At 38.4% G+C, this 14,322-nt stretch overlaps 1 protein-coding gene across 2 annotated transcripts; it reads left to right on the top strand.

Annotated features, from left to right (window-relative positions):
* The first annotated feature begins 3,725 nt into the window (after positions 1-3,725).
* Positions 3,726-9,861, top strand: mogs (mannosyl-oligosaccharide glucosidase). 2 transcript variants are annotated; one of them, XM_084403300.1, is made up of 5 exons: positions 3,726-3,797; positions 4,165-4,569; positions 4,691-4,914; positions 6,829-7,022; positions 7,454-9,861. In XM_084403300.1, the coding sequence occupies exons 2-5, from the start codon at positions 4,218-4,220 to the stop codon at positions 9,216-9,218; spliced, it is 2,535 nt and encodes an 844-aa protein (XP_084259426.1). In that variant the 5' UTR covers positions 3,726-3,797; positions 4,165-4,217; the 3' UTR covers positions 9,219-9,861. The 2 variants fall into 2 exon arrangements, with proteins under 2 accessions (XP_084259426.1, XP_084259427.1); XM_084403301.1 differs by lacking the exon at positions 3,726-3,797 and having other exon boundaries at positions 4,086-4,569; positions 7,454-9,855.
* Positions 9,862-14,322: the final 4,461 nt, after the last annotated feature.

Below are 14,322 nucleotides of genomic sequence, written 5' to 3'. Positions count from 1 at the left end.
AAAGGCTTTCTGATCATTGCATAGAAAACAACACCTGGTTCTCCAAAAAATTATTTGTGTAAAGGTTGCTTGGTCTACACTAAACCTGCTGTGTGATGTAAAGTTGTCCATTTACAGTAAATAATGGTCTTTGAATTCCAAATTATTACAGAAGCTATGACTGGTCAAGGCTGGTTATAGTATAAGTTCTAGTAAATATTCAACCCAAATGTCAGTGTGAGACATTTTAATGATTTAATGAGAAAGGTTATCTCCATTAGTAACATTTTTATTTAACAGTACATAACATGTTTATTTGATGCAAGATGATGATGCAAGATTATTTTTGCATGATGCAAAATGCAAAATTAGATATGGTATATTTAATATAATTGCCATACATGGTAAAGTTTATACAGAAAAATAGATGCATCTATAAATCATCCAAAATTGCCCATTTTGATAAAAACCAGTCATGTTGATTTGTATAGGTGGTTATAAAACACACACACATATACATATATATATATATATATATATATATACAGTGAGGAAAATAAGTATTTGAACACCCTGCTATTTTGCAAGTTCTCCCACTTAGAAATCATGGAGGGGTCTGAAATTGTCATCGTAGGTGCATGTCCACTGTGAGAGACATAATCTAAAAAAAAAAAATCCAGAAATCACAATGTATGATTTTTTAACTATTTATTTGTATGATACAGCTGCAAATAAGTATTTCAACACCTGAGAAAATCAATGTTAATATTTGGTACAGTAGCCTTTGTTTGCAATTACAGAGGTCAAACGTTTCCTGTAGTTTTTCACCAGGTTTGCACACACTGCAGGAGGGATTTTGGCCCACTCCTCCACACAGATCTTCTCTAGATCAGTCAGGTTTCTGGGCTGTCGCTGAGAAACACGGAGTTTGAGCTTTTAGGTCTGGAGACTGGCTAGGCCACGCCAGAACTTTGATATGCTTCTTACAGAGCCACTCCTTGGTTATCCTGGCTGTGTGCTTCGGGTCATTGTCATGTTGGAAGACCCAGCCTCGACCCATCTTCAATGCTCTAACTGAGGGAAAGAGGTTGTTCCCCAAAATCTTGCAATACATGGCCCCGGTCATCCTCTCCTTAATACAGTGCAGTCGCCCTGTCCCATGTGCAGAAAACCCCCCCCCAAAGCATGATGCTACCACCCCCATGCTTCACAGTAGGGATGGTGTTCTTGGGATGGTACTCATCATTCTTCTTCCTCCAAACACGTTTAGTGGAATTATGACCAAAAAGTTCTATTTTGGTCTCATCTGACCACATGACTTTCTCCCATGACTCCTCTGGATCATCCAAATGGTCATTGGCAAACTTAAGACGGGCCTTGACATGTGCTGGTTTAAGCAGGGGAACCTTCCGTGCCATGCATGATTTCAAACCATGACGTCTTAGTGTATTACCAACAGTAACCTTGGAAACGGTGGTCCCAGCTCTTTTCAGGTCATTGACCAGCTCCTCCCGTGTAGTTCTGGGCTGATTTCTCACCTTTCTTAGGATCATTGAGACCCCACGAGGTGAGATCTTGCATGGAGCCCCAGTCCGAGGGAGATTGACAGTCATGTTTAGCTTCTTCCATTTTCTAATGATTGCTCCAACAGTGGACCTTTTTTCACCAAGCTGCTTGGCAATTTCCCCGTAGCCCTTTCCAGCCTCGTGGAGGTGTACAATTTTGTCTCTAGTGTCTTTGGACAGCTCTTTGGTCTTGGCCATGTTAGTAGTTGGATTCTTACTGATTGTATGGGGTGGACAGGTGTCTTTATGCAGCTAACGACCTCAAACAGGTGCATCTAATTTAGGATAATAAATGGAGTGGAGGTGGACATTTTAAAGGCAGACTAACAGGTCTTGGAGGGTCAGAATTCTAGCTGATAGACAGGTGTTCAAATACTTATTTGCAGCTGTATCACACAAATAAATAGTTAAAAAATCATATATTGTGATTTCTGGATTTTTATTTATAGATTATGTCTCTCACAGTGGACATGCACCTACGATGACAATTTCAGACCCCTCCGTGATTTCCAAGTAGGAGAACTTGCAAAATAGCAGGGTGTTCAAATACTTATTTTCCTCACTGTATACATATATATATATATATATATATATATATATATATATATATATATATATATATGTGTGTGTGTGTGTGTTTTTTTTTATATAATCTTACAAATTTGTATCACAAAGACTTGTCCAGACTTGTTTTTATGATCTTATCTTTTGTCAGTCTAATATGTAATACCATTACCATTTGAAAAAAAAAAGAAAAAAAGAAAAAACACTATAATTACAATTATCTTGACTATATGTTAAATCATACAAGTATTTATAAAATTTCATTAATCAATGCATGAATCATCTGCAATAGGCAAAGTAAAACCACAGAATTAGTGTTGTAGTGATGGGTGAAAAGACATAAACCAATGCAAAAGGGTTAGGGTGCCCAGAACGGTTGTTTGTGGCATTAATAGAGGGAGAGAAAGTTGCTGTAGTTGTTGGTGCTGTAAGCGCTTTTTTTTTTTTTTTTTTTTTTTACTCAACATGCATATAATATCATGGACAGACAGGTGATGCTGTCAGGTAATAGTATTTTGAGATGCAGGCATTCAGCTTGTTTAATTGGCAAAATGTCTATGTCTGCCTATTGACAGAACCAGAATATTAAAAGAAACTTTTAACACATAGGCCTACTACAGACTTTGTGCTTTCAATCAATGCCAAAACAATACTTTTTAACTCTTTGTCCTTTGCATCAGCATCTGTGAAAACAAATATCTTAGTCTTTGAGATGAGCCAGTCAGAGCCAGCTGGAAAAAATATATAGTCTGTTGTGTAGGAACTAGGAATTAAAAATAATCCAGCAGAAGTTGATCAACTTATATTATGTTTTGGGTAAATGTGCACGAATATACCATACAAGATCATTCAAATGCATAGTGTAAACAAATGCTTCTGAAATAGCATTTTAGTACATTCAAATTGGTGTTTCCATACCCGGAGTCCCAACAGGCAGAGCTCTGGTGTGTCCCCTCCATCATGCGGTTGGAGGGCATTCATTTACTTGAATTCATCAGGGTCTGTTATTAGTGGTCCAAAGTATTTTACAAAATGTAAAATGGTCAGTTATCAGATCATAAATTAATTTTTCCAAACTTTGCACATATAATTAGTTGTAGGGGTCGGGGAGAGCGGGGCACAACCTAACACTTTTTTGACTTTCTCAGTTTGTGTAAATTCTCTTGGGATTATTATTTTTTATATGAAAAAGTTACCTTACCAGTGCAGGAAAATTCTACACGTGATATACTGATTCACGACCTGGGGAGCTAGAGAGCTGATTGAGACTCACTTAATATTTTGGATGTCATTGAGGTCCAAACAACATTGGTCTCCCTTGACTTTATATATGTATGGTCCATACATATATAAAGTCAAGGGAGACCAATGTTGTTTGGACCTCAATGACATCCAAAATATTAGTATGGACAAAAACATCGAGACATTTTTCAGAATATGTTGTTCTCTAAAAAGAAAGAAAGCCACATATGATTTGAACGAAATGATGCTGACGACTAACGCGGGAGGTGTAAACTACGACAGAATTTTCAGTTTGGTCTTTAGCCAGCAATAGTAAATCTCTGGAGGACTTTTATTTTGAACGTGCATCTATGTTTGTTGTCAGCTTGACAGCTTCGAAAAGAAAGGCGGAAGTGACCGTGCTGCTGACTACAATGTTCAGTAGAGTACTGACACGTACATAAGCTGGTAACGTCATTATTAGTATAATTTGTGTGTGCCTTGCTGTAGTCGATTTTTTTCATTGCTTCGTCCACATTTAGTGCAGAAAGAATGATCATTGCAGACGCGTTAAATAGACACTGACGAGCTAAATCTCATTCATTCATTCATCAGTTCATTCGTTCGTTCGTTCATTCATTTCCTCATTCCTTTTTTTCAGTTAGCCAATTCAATTAGCAGAATCTTGTCATAGACAGGTGGTCTAACATTATAATCATATTTTAGGGGCATGTATTCCCGTAAATGCATTACTATAAGACTGATATAGTTTATGAGCTTATGCTGCAATCACTGTGTCAACAGTCAAAACCTCTTGACTTTTGGTGATTTTCAGGTGCATTTGAATGATTGTCATCCTCGGACCGGCTTGGTCAGGTCAAAAGAAAGATGGGTCGGCGGAGGAAGAGGGTTGCAAGTGGTGATGGTGTGTTACCTAGCCCAAGAAAGGAGGAAAAAGCACCTGCTCCACCACGCAAGGAGAAGAAAAAGAAAACTGACATTGGGAAGGTGTTTATCAATATATCCATCGGTTTGTGTATCTTCAGTCTCATCTGGTTCTTCTATGCCCTTTATATGCGCTCATCCTTGGCCAAGAGGGTCGTGACCTTACACCCTTCTCCACGGGTCTTGGATGCTAATAGTTCAAGTCCTGCTGTGTCTCCTGAAAGATATTGGGGCTCCTATCGGCCTCAGGTGTACTTCGGGATGAAAACAAGAAGTCCTAGATCTGTTGTGACAGGTGGGGTGCTTTAAATTCACACTCTGTCTTTATGCACCAGTTACTTTCTGTCTATATTTTTATGTGTCTTTTTGATGTTGTTAGGCTATTACAATTTTGCCTTTTCTATTGATTTATTTAGGCTTAATGTGGATGCGTCAGTTCGCTGATATGGATGCAAATCTTAGGCACACTTGTGAGCAAGGCGACCATTTGCAGGGCTACGGATGGATAATGCATGATGGAGTATCTTTTGGAGTCCAGGAGATCCATGACCGTGATTTTACACTGACCACAGAGTTTGTGAAGCGTATGGGTGGAGGTCATGGTGGAGACTGGACGTGGAGGATTACTGCAAAACAACATGTACGTAAGAGTAATGCTCTTACAGTTTATGTGTTTGAAAGCCAGCATTATCTGATTTATTATTATAAAATTGTTAAATATAAGGATATTTTATTGTAATATAATGGGGGTAATGTACAACACAAATATGAATTGTTTTCAGTGCTCATAGTCTGGGGAGTTTTGATAATTAAAATGCACTTCTTGGTTTCATGAAGAACACTTTTATTTAGTATAATCATAATGATATTGCTTGATTTCAAATACATATATGTGAAATTATTAATAAATAAAAATAATAAAAAGAACTTCAATCAATATACATTAAAGGGTTAGTTCAACTAAAAATAAAAATTAACACATGATTTACTCACCCTCAAGTCATCCTAGGTGTATATGACATTCTTCTTTCAGACGAATACAATCGGAGTTATATAAAAAAAAAAGTCCTGGCTCTTCCAAGCTTTATAATGGCAGTGAATGGCAGTTTATGTTTTGAAGTCCATCAAAGTGCATCCATCCATAATAAAAGTAATCCACACGGCTCTGCGGGGGTTAATAAAGGCCTTTTTAAATGAATCTATGTGTTCGTGTAAGAAAAATATCCATATTTAAAACTTTATCGACTAAAATAACTAGTTTCCGGCAGACGGCTGTACACATCGATTTACGGTGGGAGACTAACCCCTGACCCAACGTACGGGTACAACATAATGACAAACGCGGAAGCGCAGATGATAGAGCAAAACAAAACACCAGTCACGAATTCTAAAACGACAATTTTTAAAGAGAAATGTCGGAGGACCTTGAGTTTGTTGCCCAGCCCTGTTTGTTTGAACTACGAGAGGCGTCTAAACGATGCTCCTACATCCTACGTCATACATGCGTCACTGGTTACTCTTGTGGCTTAAGTTGACTTGCGTAGTATGCGTACCGCCGTCTGCCGGAAGCTAGTTATTTTAGTCGATGAAGTTCTAAATATGGATATTTTTCTTAAACACATCGATTCACTTCAGAAGGCCTTTATTAACTCCTGCAGAGCCGTGTGGAGAACTTTTATGATGGATGGATGCACTTTGATGGACTTTAAAACATAAACTGCCATTCACTGCCATTATAAAGCTTGGAAGAGCCAGGACATTTTTTTTTATATAACTCTGATTGTATTCATCTGAAAGAAGAAAGAAGAATGTCATATACACCTAAGATGACTTGAGGGTGAGTAAATCATGGGGTAATTTTCATTTTTGGGTGAACTAACCCTTTAAGGTCACAATTCTCACAGTCATGGAAAACCTGGTAATATCAAGGTAAATATTAAATTGTGGCTTTCAAGGAAGTCATGAAAATTAAAAATATCCACAAAAAGTATTCACAAAAAAAGGTAATGGAACTTACTAAATGTTTAACCTCTGAAATATTTTATCGGCAAGAAATTGCTCCTTATGAGGGTATTACGCACCTCTACACATAAACACTGTCACCACAGTATCAGTTCTCCCCCCAGCTCGTGCTGGAGATGTAATAAATGTAGGTTGTGTGCCCACTATGACGTAGTCTCTATAAAATATTTTTCCAGTAATTAGAAATGATTGAACATTTCTGAAAATGTAATAAGTAAAAAGTTGTGGGGACCTTGATACTTGTACAGTTTTAGGTATTTAAATCAGTCACCGATTGAAGGCCAAACTATCTTTTTCTTACCAATATAAAATGATGTGGAAATTTTTTAGTGGAAATGTCAGATACTGTAGAGTATGCTAGACAGTATGTCAACTCAGCATAACATCACAGCTTTCTTTTAATATGATATGAAGTTAAAGTGGTTAATTCTGATTTATATATATAATTAGTTTTTTTTATATATAATTTTTCGAATTATAATACACTATCGAAATTCATAACATCAAATCTGTCTTTGTTTCTGATTGGCAGAGCATTGCTTCCTCAGCTCCTGTGATCTCGCTGATGTTCTACGCTGCCACGGATATTCAAGGTTCATTGCAGGCTCACGTAGAGGAGAAAAATCGCTTGAGCTCTGTGACAGGATCTTCTGAGGAGCTCGGCAACTTCAAGATCACATTTGGCAAACCCACTGCAGGGGAAGGTGCTGGTGGCAAATATGCCAGGTATTTTATGTTGATTATACACTAGAAGCTTATGTAATAAATAAGTAATAATTGTGAACAATAGAAGTAGGGAGGAATGTAGGTTTTCATCAATAATTATTCAGAATAAAAAACGAATTAAATATTAAATTAAAACAATATGTATTATAGTATTATATTAGTAAGTTAATTATATTTACTATTTACTGATAAATTAATTTTTTTTTTTTTTTTACAAAGCTATAAAACATGGAAAACATTTTTAGTTTTGAAATTTAGTGCACTTCAACAAATAGGAAATCTTCAATTGCTTCTCAAACACAAAGGATTATTAGTAGCATATGATGCTCAGATGAACAGAGTGGAGGGGTGTGTAGAAAATGAAAGACATTTTAGGTTTGCTGATGTTATTTTAACAAGTTACTATATTGTTTTACTCTTTTTCTTTTCAGATATAATTTCCTGCAAACTAGGAGCCCTGGCCTTGATAAGCTGACAGATATAGTGAAAAACAGCCTAAATCACAAATTTATTTTCAGTCCCCCCAAAGGTGAAAAAAGATCTTATTTTGCCGTGGATTCTTACAAAGTCACTAACCACCAGAATCAACAGAAAGATCCCAAGATGGAGAGTGATTTTGTGGTGCATCAGGTGACCGTTCAAACCCCTTTCCAGATTGAAGTTTTGTTTGAATCTGGAAGCTTCCGTGAACGACCGAATCAACTTGTGGGCTCGGTGCTTACGGACGAACTGGAGAAGCGAAAGATGGCTTTTGATGAGAAGTTTGAGGGTACATTTGGTCTCCAAGCAAAAGGATTCACATCGTCGCAGATCGAATTTGCCAAGGCAGCTTTAAGCAACATGCTTGGGGGCATGGGATATTTCTTTGGACAGTCTGTTGTACAGTCGGTTTATAATGAGCACCCTGTGCTTTACCCTGAGGGGCCGCTGTTTACGGCTGTTCCATCGCGATCTTTCTTTCCTAGGGGCTTTCTTTGGGACGAAGGATTTCATCAACTTCTCCTCAACAAATGGGACAGTGAGTTAACTCAGGGGGTCATTGCGCACTGGCTCGATCTTATCAACGTAGAGGGCTGGATACCACGTGAACAAATCTTGGATGATGAAGCACGCAGCAAAGTACCGTCCGAGTTTATAGTGCAGCACAACGAAAACGCAAACCCTCCCACGCTCTTCCTGGCCCTACAGGAGTTGCTGGAGAAGCGGGATGCTCAACCAGAGTCGTTGTCCTCTCAGACCATGCTTCCTTTCTTGAGAAGGTTGTACCCAAGACTGCAGATTTGGTTTGAGTGGTTTAACACCACACAAGCCGGACCCATTGCCAACTCCTACCGTTGGCGAGGCAGGGACAAAGACACCAACCTTTTCTTAAACCCCAAGACCCTGACCTCTGGCCTGGACGACTACCCACGGGCTTCCCACCCATCTGCTGATGAGAGGCATGTAGACTTGTATTGCTGGATGACCCTTGCCTCTGGCATCATGGCGAATGTGGCACGAATACTCGGGGAACCCCACCAGGTGTATGAAAACACCCATCGTACCCTCAACAATAACGATCTGTTAAACGAACTACACTGGTCCGAGAATCTGCACACCTTCAGTGATTATGGTAATCACACCCAGGCGGTCTCACTTCAGCAGGAGAAAGTGTTTGTGCCTCCTGGACAACCACGGCACCAGTTCCCAGTCTCACGGTTGGTTCGCTCCGTTCGCAGAGCCCCTAAGCTGCAGTATGTGAATGCATTAGGCTACGTTAGCCTTTTTCCATTCTTGCTTCATATTTTGACACCAGACTCGCAAAAAATAGAGCATATTTTGAGAGACATTCGAGACCCTGAACGCCTTTGGACGCCCTATGGCCTGCGCTCACTCTCACGCACAGATCCCCTCTACATGAAGAGGAATACGGAACACGACGCCCCCTACTGGCGAGGACCGATCTGGATCAACATCAACTATCTGGCTGTTAGAGCACTGCACCACTATGGCAGCATAGAAGGGCCATTCAAAGAGAAGGCAGCTACCCTCTACCAAGAGCTCAGGACTAACCTTATCAATAATGTTTACAAGCAGTATCTGGAAACAGGATACATCTGGGAGCAGTACAGTGATAGCACTGGAAGAGGGCAGGGTAGCCACCCCTTTACTGGCTGGTCAGCTCTGACTGTACTGATAATGGCTGAAGAGTATTGAAAATCAGTAGCAAGCCAGAATCTGAATGATAAATCATGATGCTCAATTGGTGCCATATGTTTGCTACTACAAAGTGTATTTCATTTTTACGTAATTTAGATAATTGGTGGATTTTTTTTATTTTTATTTGCTCATTTAATATAATAATTAAGAGCCTTGTTTAAATATTTCAATTTTATGTCTGGTTTAATGTGATTAGGCTATATCCTCAGGTTTAAAGAGCCATAAGACTTTTTTTGGTCCATTGCTGTTTGGCTTCATTTGACAGAATAAATTGAAATCTTCTATAAAATATTTCTTCAGTTTAATTGAATCTCATACTTAAATATTCAAATCATATCTTTTTATGAATGGTGTTTCTTTAAAAGCATTGTGTGATTTTTTTTTTTTTTTTACTGATTATGACTGTTGGAATATAAGTTGAACTGACCATGCCTCACAGGAAGTTGAATTAAGAATCTACTGAATCAGGAATATACTGAATTGCAATCTATATATCATTCTTTCTGTTTGTTAGGTCTAAAGACATTTAAACTTCAAGTAATTTGTTTCTTCAGAACTTTTAAACGAGGCTCTGTCAAGCCAACATTCAAAGTGTCTTTACAATTACAATTAATTAAATTAAATTTACAATTTTAGTCTGTTCATTTGCCAAGTAGTCTGTGTCTCTACATGTATTTTTATTCTATTTCAGGCAGACCGTCTCAGTTTTCATTGAATCATAGAGATTAGTGAACATAAGGTAAGTGTGTGTGTAGAAGTCCAGTCAGAATTTCATGCCAAATGAAGACGAGTGTTTACACCTTTACATATAGAGTGAGGTTCACTGAATTGCTTCATGTACACTGAAGCTAAAAGTCAATTCAATCTGTTTTTACAGAGTACTTAATGGTGCCATATTAAAAGGGGCTTAATAAGGATGGGCTGATGAGCCGGTTTCAGTGTGAGAGCGTTTTAAGGCCAGTTGATAGATCACTCGTTTTCCTTTCTGAACAGTTTTATGTTGCCACTGAAAATTTCACATTCATTGATCTGGTACTTTCATTTTTTTAAGGTTTATATGCCCTGTACTCTACATTTCTTTTACAAATTCTGAAGATTTGTCTCTAATGTAATGTCATAAAGAAGTGTAAAATACATCAGGTTCTTATTGATGACCACTGTGGGTTTTTTTTTTTCATTCAACTGAACTGCAGTACCTGTAGGTATCAACATAATTTAATACAAATATATATATATACATATACATACAGTACAGGCCAAAAGGAAACTATTTGGAAACTATTACTATTTTTAATGTTTTTGAAAGAAGTTTCTTCTGCTCATCAAGCCTGCATTTATTTGATCAAAAATATAGAAAAAAAAATGTAATATTGTGATATATTATTACAATTTAAAATTATTGGTTTTCAATTTATTATACTTTAAATTATCATTTATTTCTGTGATGTAAAGCTGAATTTTCAGGATCATTACTCTATCACATGATCCTTTAGAAATCATTCTAATATGATGATTCATTATCAAAGTTGGAAACAGTTCTGCTGCTTAATATTTTTTCATAACCTGTGATACTTTTTTAGGATACATTGATGAATAAAAAGTAAAAAAAAAAAAAAGTTTTAAAAATAGATATCTTTTGTAACAACAATATACACTACTGGTCAGTAAAAAATATATATTTCTTTTTTTTAAATAAATCAATACTTTTATTCAGCAAGGATGTGTTAAATTGATAGTAAAGAAGATTTATATTATTAGACTTTTTATTTTAATTTTGAATAAATGCAGTTCTTTTTAACCTTTTATTCATCAAATATATTAGGCAGCAGAACTGTTTCCAACACTCATAATAAATCAGAATAAGAATGATTTCTAAAGGAGCATGTGATAGACTGGATGTCACATGTGACACTGAAGACTGGAGTAATGATCCTGAAAATTCAGCTTTGCATCACAGAAATAAATGATAATTTAAAGTATAATAAATTGAAAACCAATTATTCTAAATTGTAATAATATATCACAATAGTAAAAAAAAATTTCTGTATTTTTGATCAAATAAATGCAGGCTTGATGAGCAGAAAAAACTTCTTTCAAAAACATTAAAAATAGTAATGTTTCCATAAATAGTAATGTTTTGGCCTGTACTAATATATATATATATATTAGTATATATATATATATATATATATATATATATATATTAGTATATTCAATTGTTACTTATTTGAGGAGTCTACCTTTTAATATATTATTGTCATTCAGTATTATTGTCATTCAGAGGTTTTCAATGGAGCAATACTGTTTCAAGGCCTCCAAGAGGAAAGGTAGGCTAGCTTGTAGATGGATCATTGTTTAAGTATATTGTTAAAGATAAAAGTTTAAAAGTGTTGACATCTCTCTGTTTACATAGTCTCGGTTGCGTCAACAGTGTTTGGGAGACTTAAGCCTGTTGATGAGTCATGTTGTATTTTTTTTTTTTTTTTACTTCATCAACTTTTCAGAACCATGTGGCAACGTCAGTATTCTGACGAATGATCAGAGAGGAAACAAACACACATCTTCCTTTATATTCTCATTCCCCTTGGGCATTGTAGCATGTGTTGCCATTTGAAATGCATCTCCTAGTTTTTGGTTGTTCAGTGTGACTAAAACATTCAATGCGCAATCCCCCTCCCTCTCCTCAGACCCACGGTACAATGGGATAATAGCCAAAACAGCATTAGCGAGATCTAACGCACAGGCATAAATAGATGAGTCAGAGTTCCTCCATTTGCGCATTGATGAGATCCTGAGATGAGCCTCTATTTGCATCCATTGGTTAGAGTAGTTGGGGCATATTTACGTGAGTCACACTTTCTTTTGCCCCGTAATGGGACAATTATTGCATTAAATTCTCAAAGCTTCCTGTTTTATGCAGCGTGAAGGTTTCATTTGCTGATTATATCAACTGACGGATAAGAACGGAGCTGTTCATTCACACCTCGTTCAGTCAAGCTCAAAATAATCAATATTACAGTGTGGCGAGTGTAATAATGGCACATGACTGCTAGGGGGAGCCATTTAGTCACGCTCTGTGCGTCAAAATAATTTATTTTGTGATGCCAGGTCTGACAGTTCTGCCTTTAAACAAGCTATCAACTATAGAATACTTGTCAGTTAAACCTCTTTAGATTTATACTGTCTTTCAATCCTTCCACTACCATTAGCCTAACAGACTGTGACATTGTCTTCTCAGGCCTTCAGCTGTGTGTGGCTCACAGTGCCAGTGGGTAAAGTCTTGTGTTTGTTATCCCTGACAGCGTTCTTTCCAACTGTCATAAGCACTTGTTACCTCAGTGAGTCGGGTTGGTGATGTAATCGCTGATACAGTGACGTTCAATGGCAAACATCTCCCACCACCACAGGCTGATATGCATCCCATGGGAGCTTGAGTTGCTGATCAACAAGCGCACGTAAAGCTTTCACCCTTTAGCAATGCAACCATCAAATCCAATCCGCCATCATCTTTTCCCCCTCTCTGTACAGATTCTTTCTTTCCTACTTCCTCCCCCTCCTGTAGCCTTTGGAGCTTGCTCATAATCGACAGTGTAACCTCCAGACACCACTCTCGCGCACTCGATTCTAGGGCCGGGGCCCCGGTGCCACTCACCCCAAAACCCAACCTCCCTCAGCCAGCGCTGGTCTGTGTGGAGATTATGTAAGCCTGCCTCTATAAATAGTGGCACCCGGGATCTTTTGTCTTTACCTGCTCGCTCTTAGCCCAACAGTTTTATTTCTGGAGAGCTTGTGGAAGCAGTGCCATGCAGTGCGCCTGTTACCATAGTTACTTATGTTAGCGAGGAAAGGGAGAGAGAGAGACGCCACATTCTTATTTTGTTTCCTCATAGCAGCAGCAGTGCAATCTGTTTGAATAGACTCATCCCTTTTCAGTCTGTAGTTGTCCCTCAGAAAAGGTGATGAATTCTTTTATAGGCTTTTATTGAATCACCTTGATGGGGGTCAGTCGTTATGAAGCCTGCCTGTTGAAGAAATACGCTGTGCTAACTGCTCGAATTGCACAGTAGGGAGAGAACTGCCATGCGAGTGCATGAGGAGTTTGTTGATTTCTCCAAATGGTTTAGGTTGCAGCTTGGGAGTTGAGGAAAAAGTAATGGGCCTCATCCCCAAAACAAGCAAGGGTGCTAAAACATTTAGCACCCTGCTGCGTAACATGAAGTGAGCCCTGTCGCTGTGGTGCTACGCTAATTTATCCTCATTTATTGTGATTAGATAACTCTAGGTAGCTGGAGGAGAGCCAGATTGGCCTGCTGGTGTGCTTCTGGAGCTGCGGCTCAGAGTAGAGAAGAGGTTGCTGGGAATGTGGGGGAGTCAGTCAGAGCGGGCGGGGAACTGCTGGAACCCTCCGCAGTCACGATCAGGAAGAAAGCCGAAGCTCCGGCCCCTCCCAGCCTGAAAGGCGAGGATGGATGTCCGGGGACAAGGGTGGGCGAGCACAAGGGTGTATTTCTGGAACTGCAAGGGAAACCTGCAGCTCGCTGAGTGGGGTTTTGGTTGTGCAATCGGGCTTCCCTAACCCCACTCCCACACTCCGTAGACGGAGGAGAGCGATAAGTCTCTGGTTGAAAAGAGCCATGCTTTCTGAAAGGGGTTCAGGCGCTAAAGCGAAGTCATGCATGGGATTGCGAGTGAAAAGGGAAAAAGAAAGCAAAAATGATTTGGCAGAGTGATGCAAGCTTGCATTGAGTCGTGTTTCCGGTCGTGGAATCTCTGATGTTGGCGCTCCCAATCCCTTTTTTCGGTTTCTCATTGTTGCTATGGTTTGAGGAAGATGAGCCTTCATCCGGTGCCGTTGGGGGTTTGTAATATGGGACATATACTGCATAAATGTGATGTGGAGGGCGTATGATTCCTCTGCCTCTTGAAACCCTATACCAGACGTTTTTGAAAGTACTCCAAAGCCCCTCTTTTCAATACGTACTTCATGCATGGCAAGCCCATAAGCTAGATCTTTTTACAATTGGTAAATCAGTTATCTTATCTTAATATTTTAGATGAATCCTTCTTTTTTCTTTTTATAGATGCAATAAACTTTCTTTTT

This window comes from Rutilus rutilus (genome assembly GCF_951802725.1).
Source record: "Rutilus rutilus genome assembly, chromosome: 2".
Classification (NCBI taxonomy): domain Eukaryota; kingdom Metazoa; phylum Chordata; class Actinopteri; order Cypriniformes; family Leuciscidae; genus Rutilus; species Rutilus rutilus.
The sequence above is the reverse complement of the archived record's forward strand: the minus strand, read 5'-3'. Positions and strand labels throughout refer to the sequence as shown.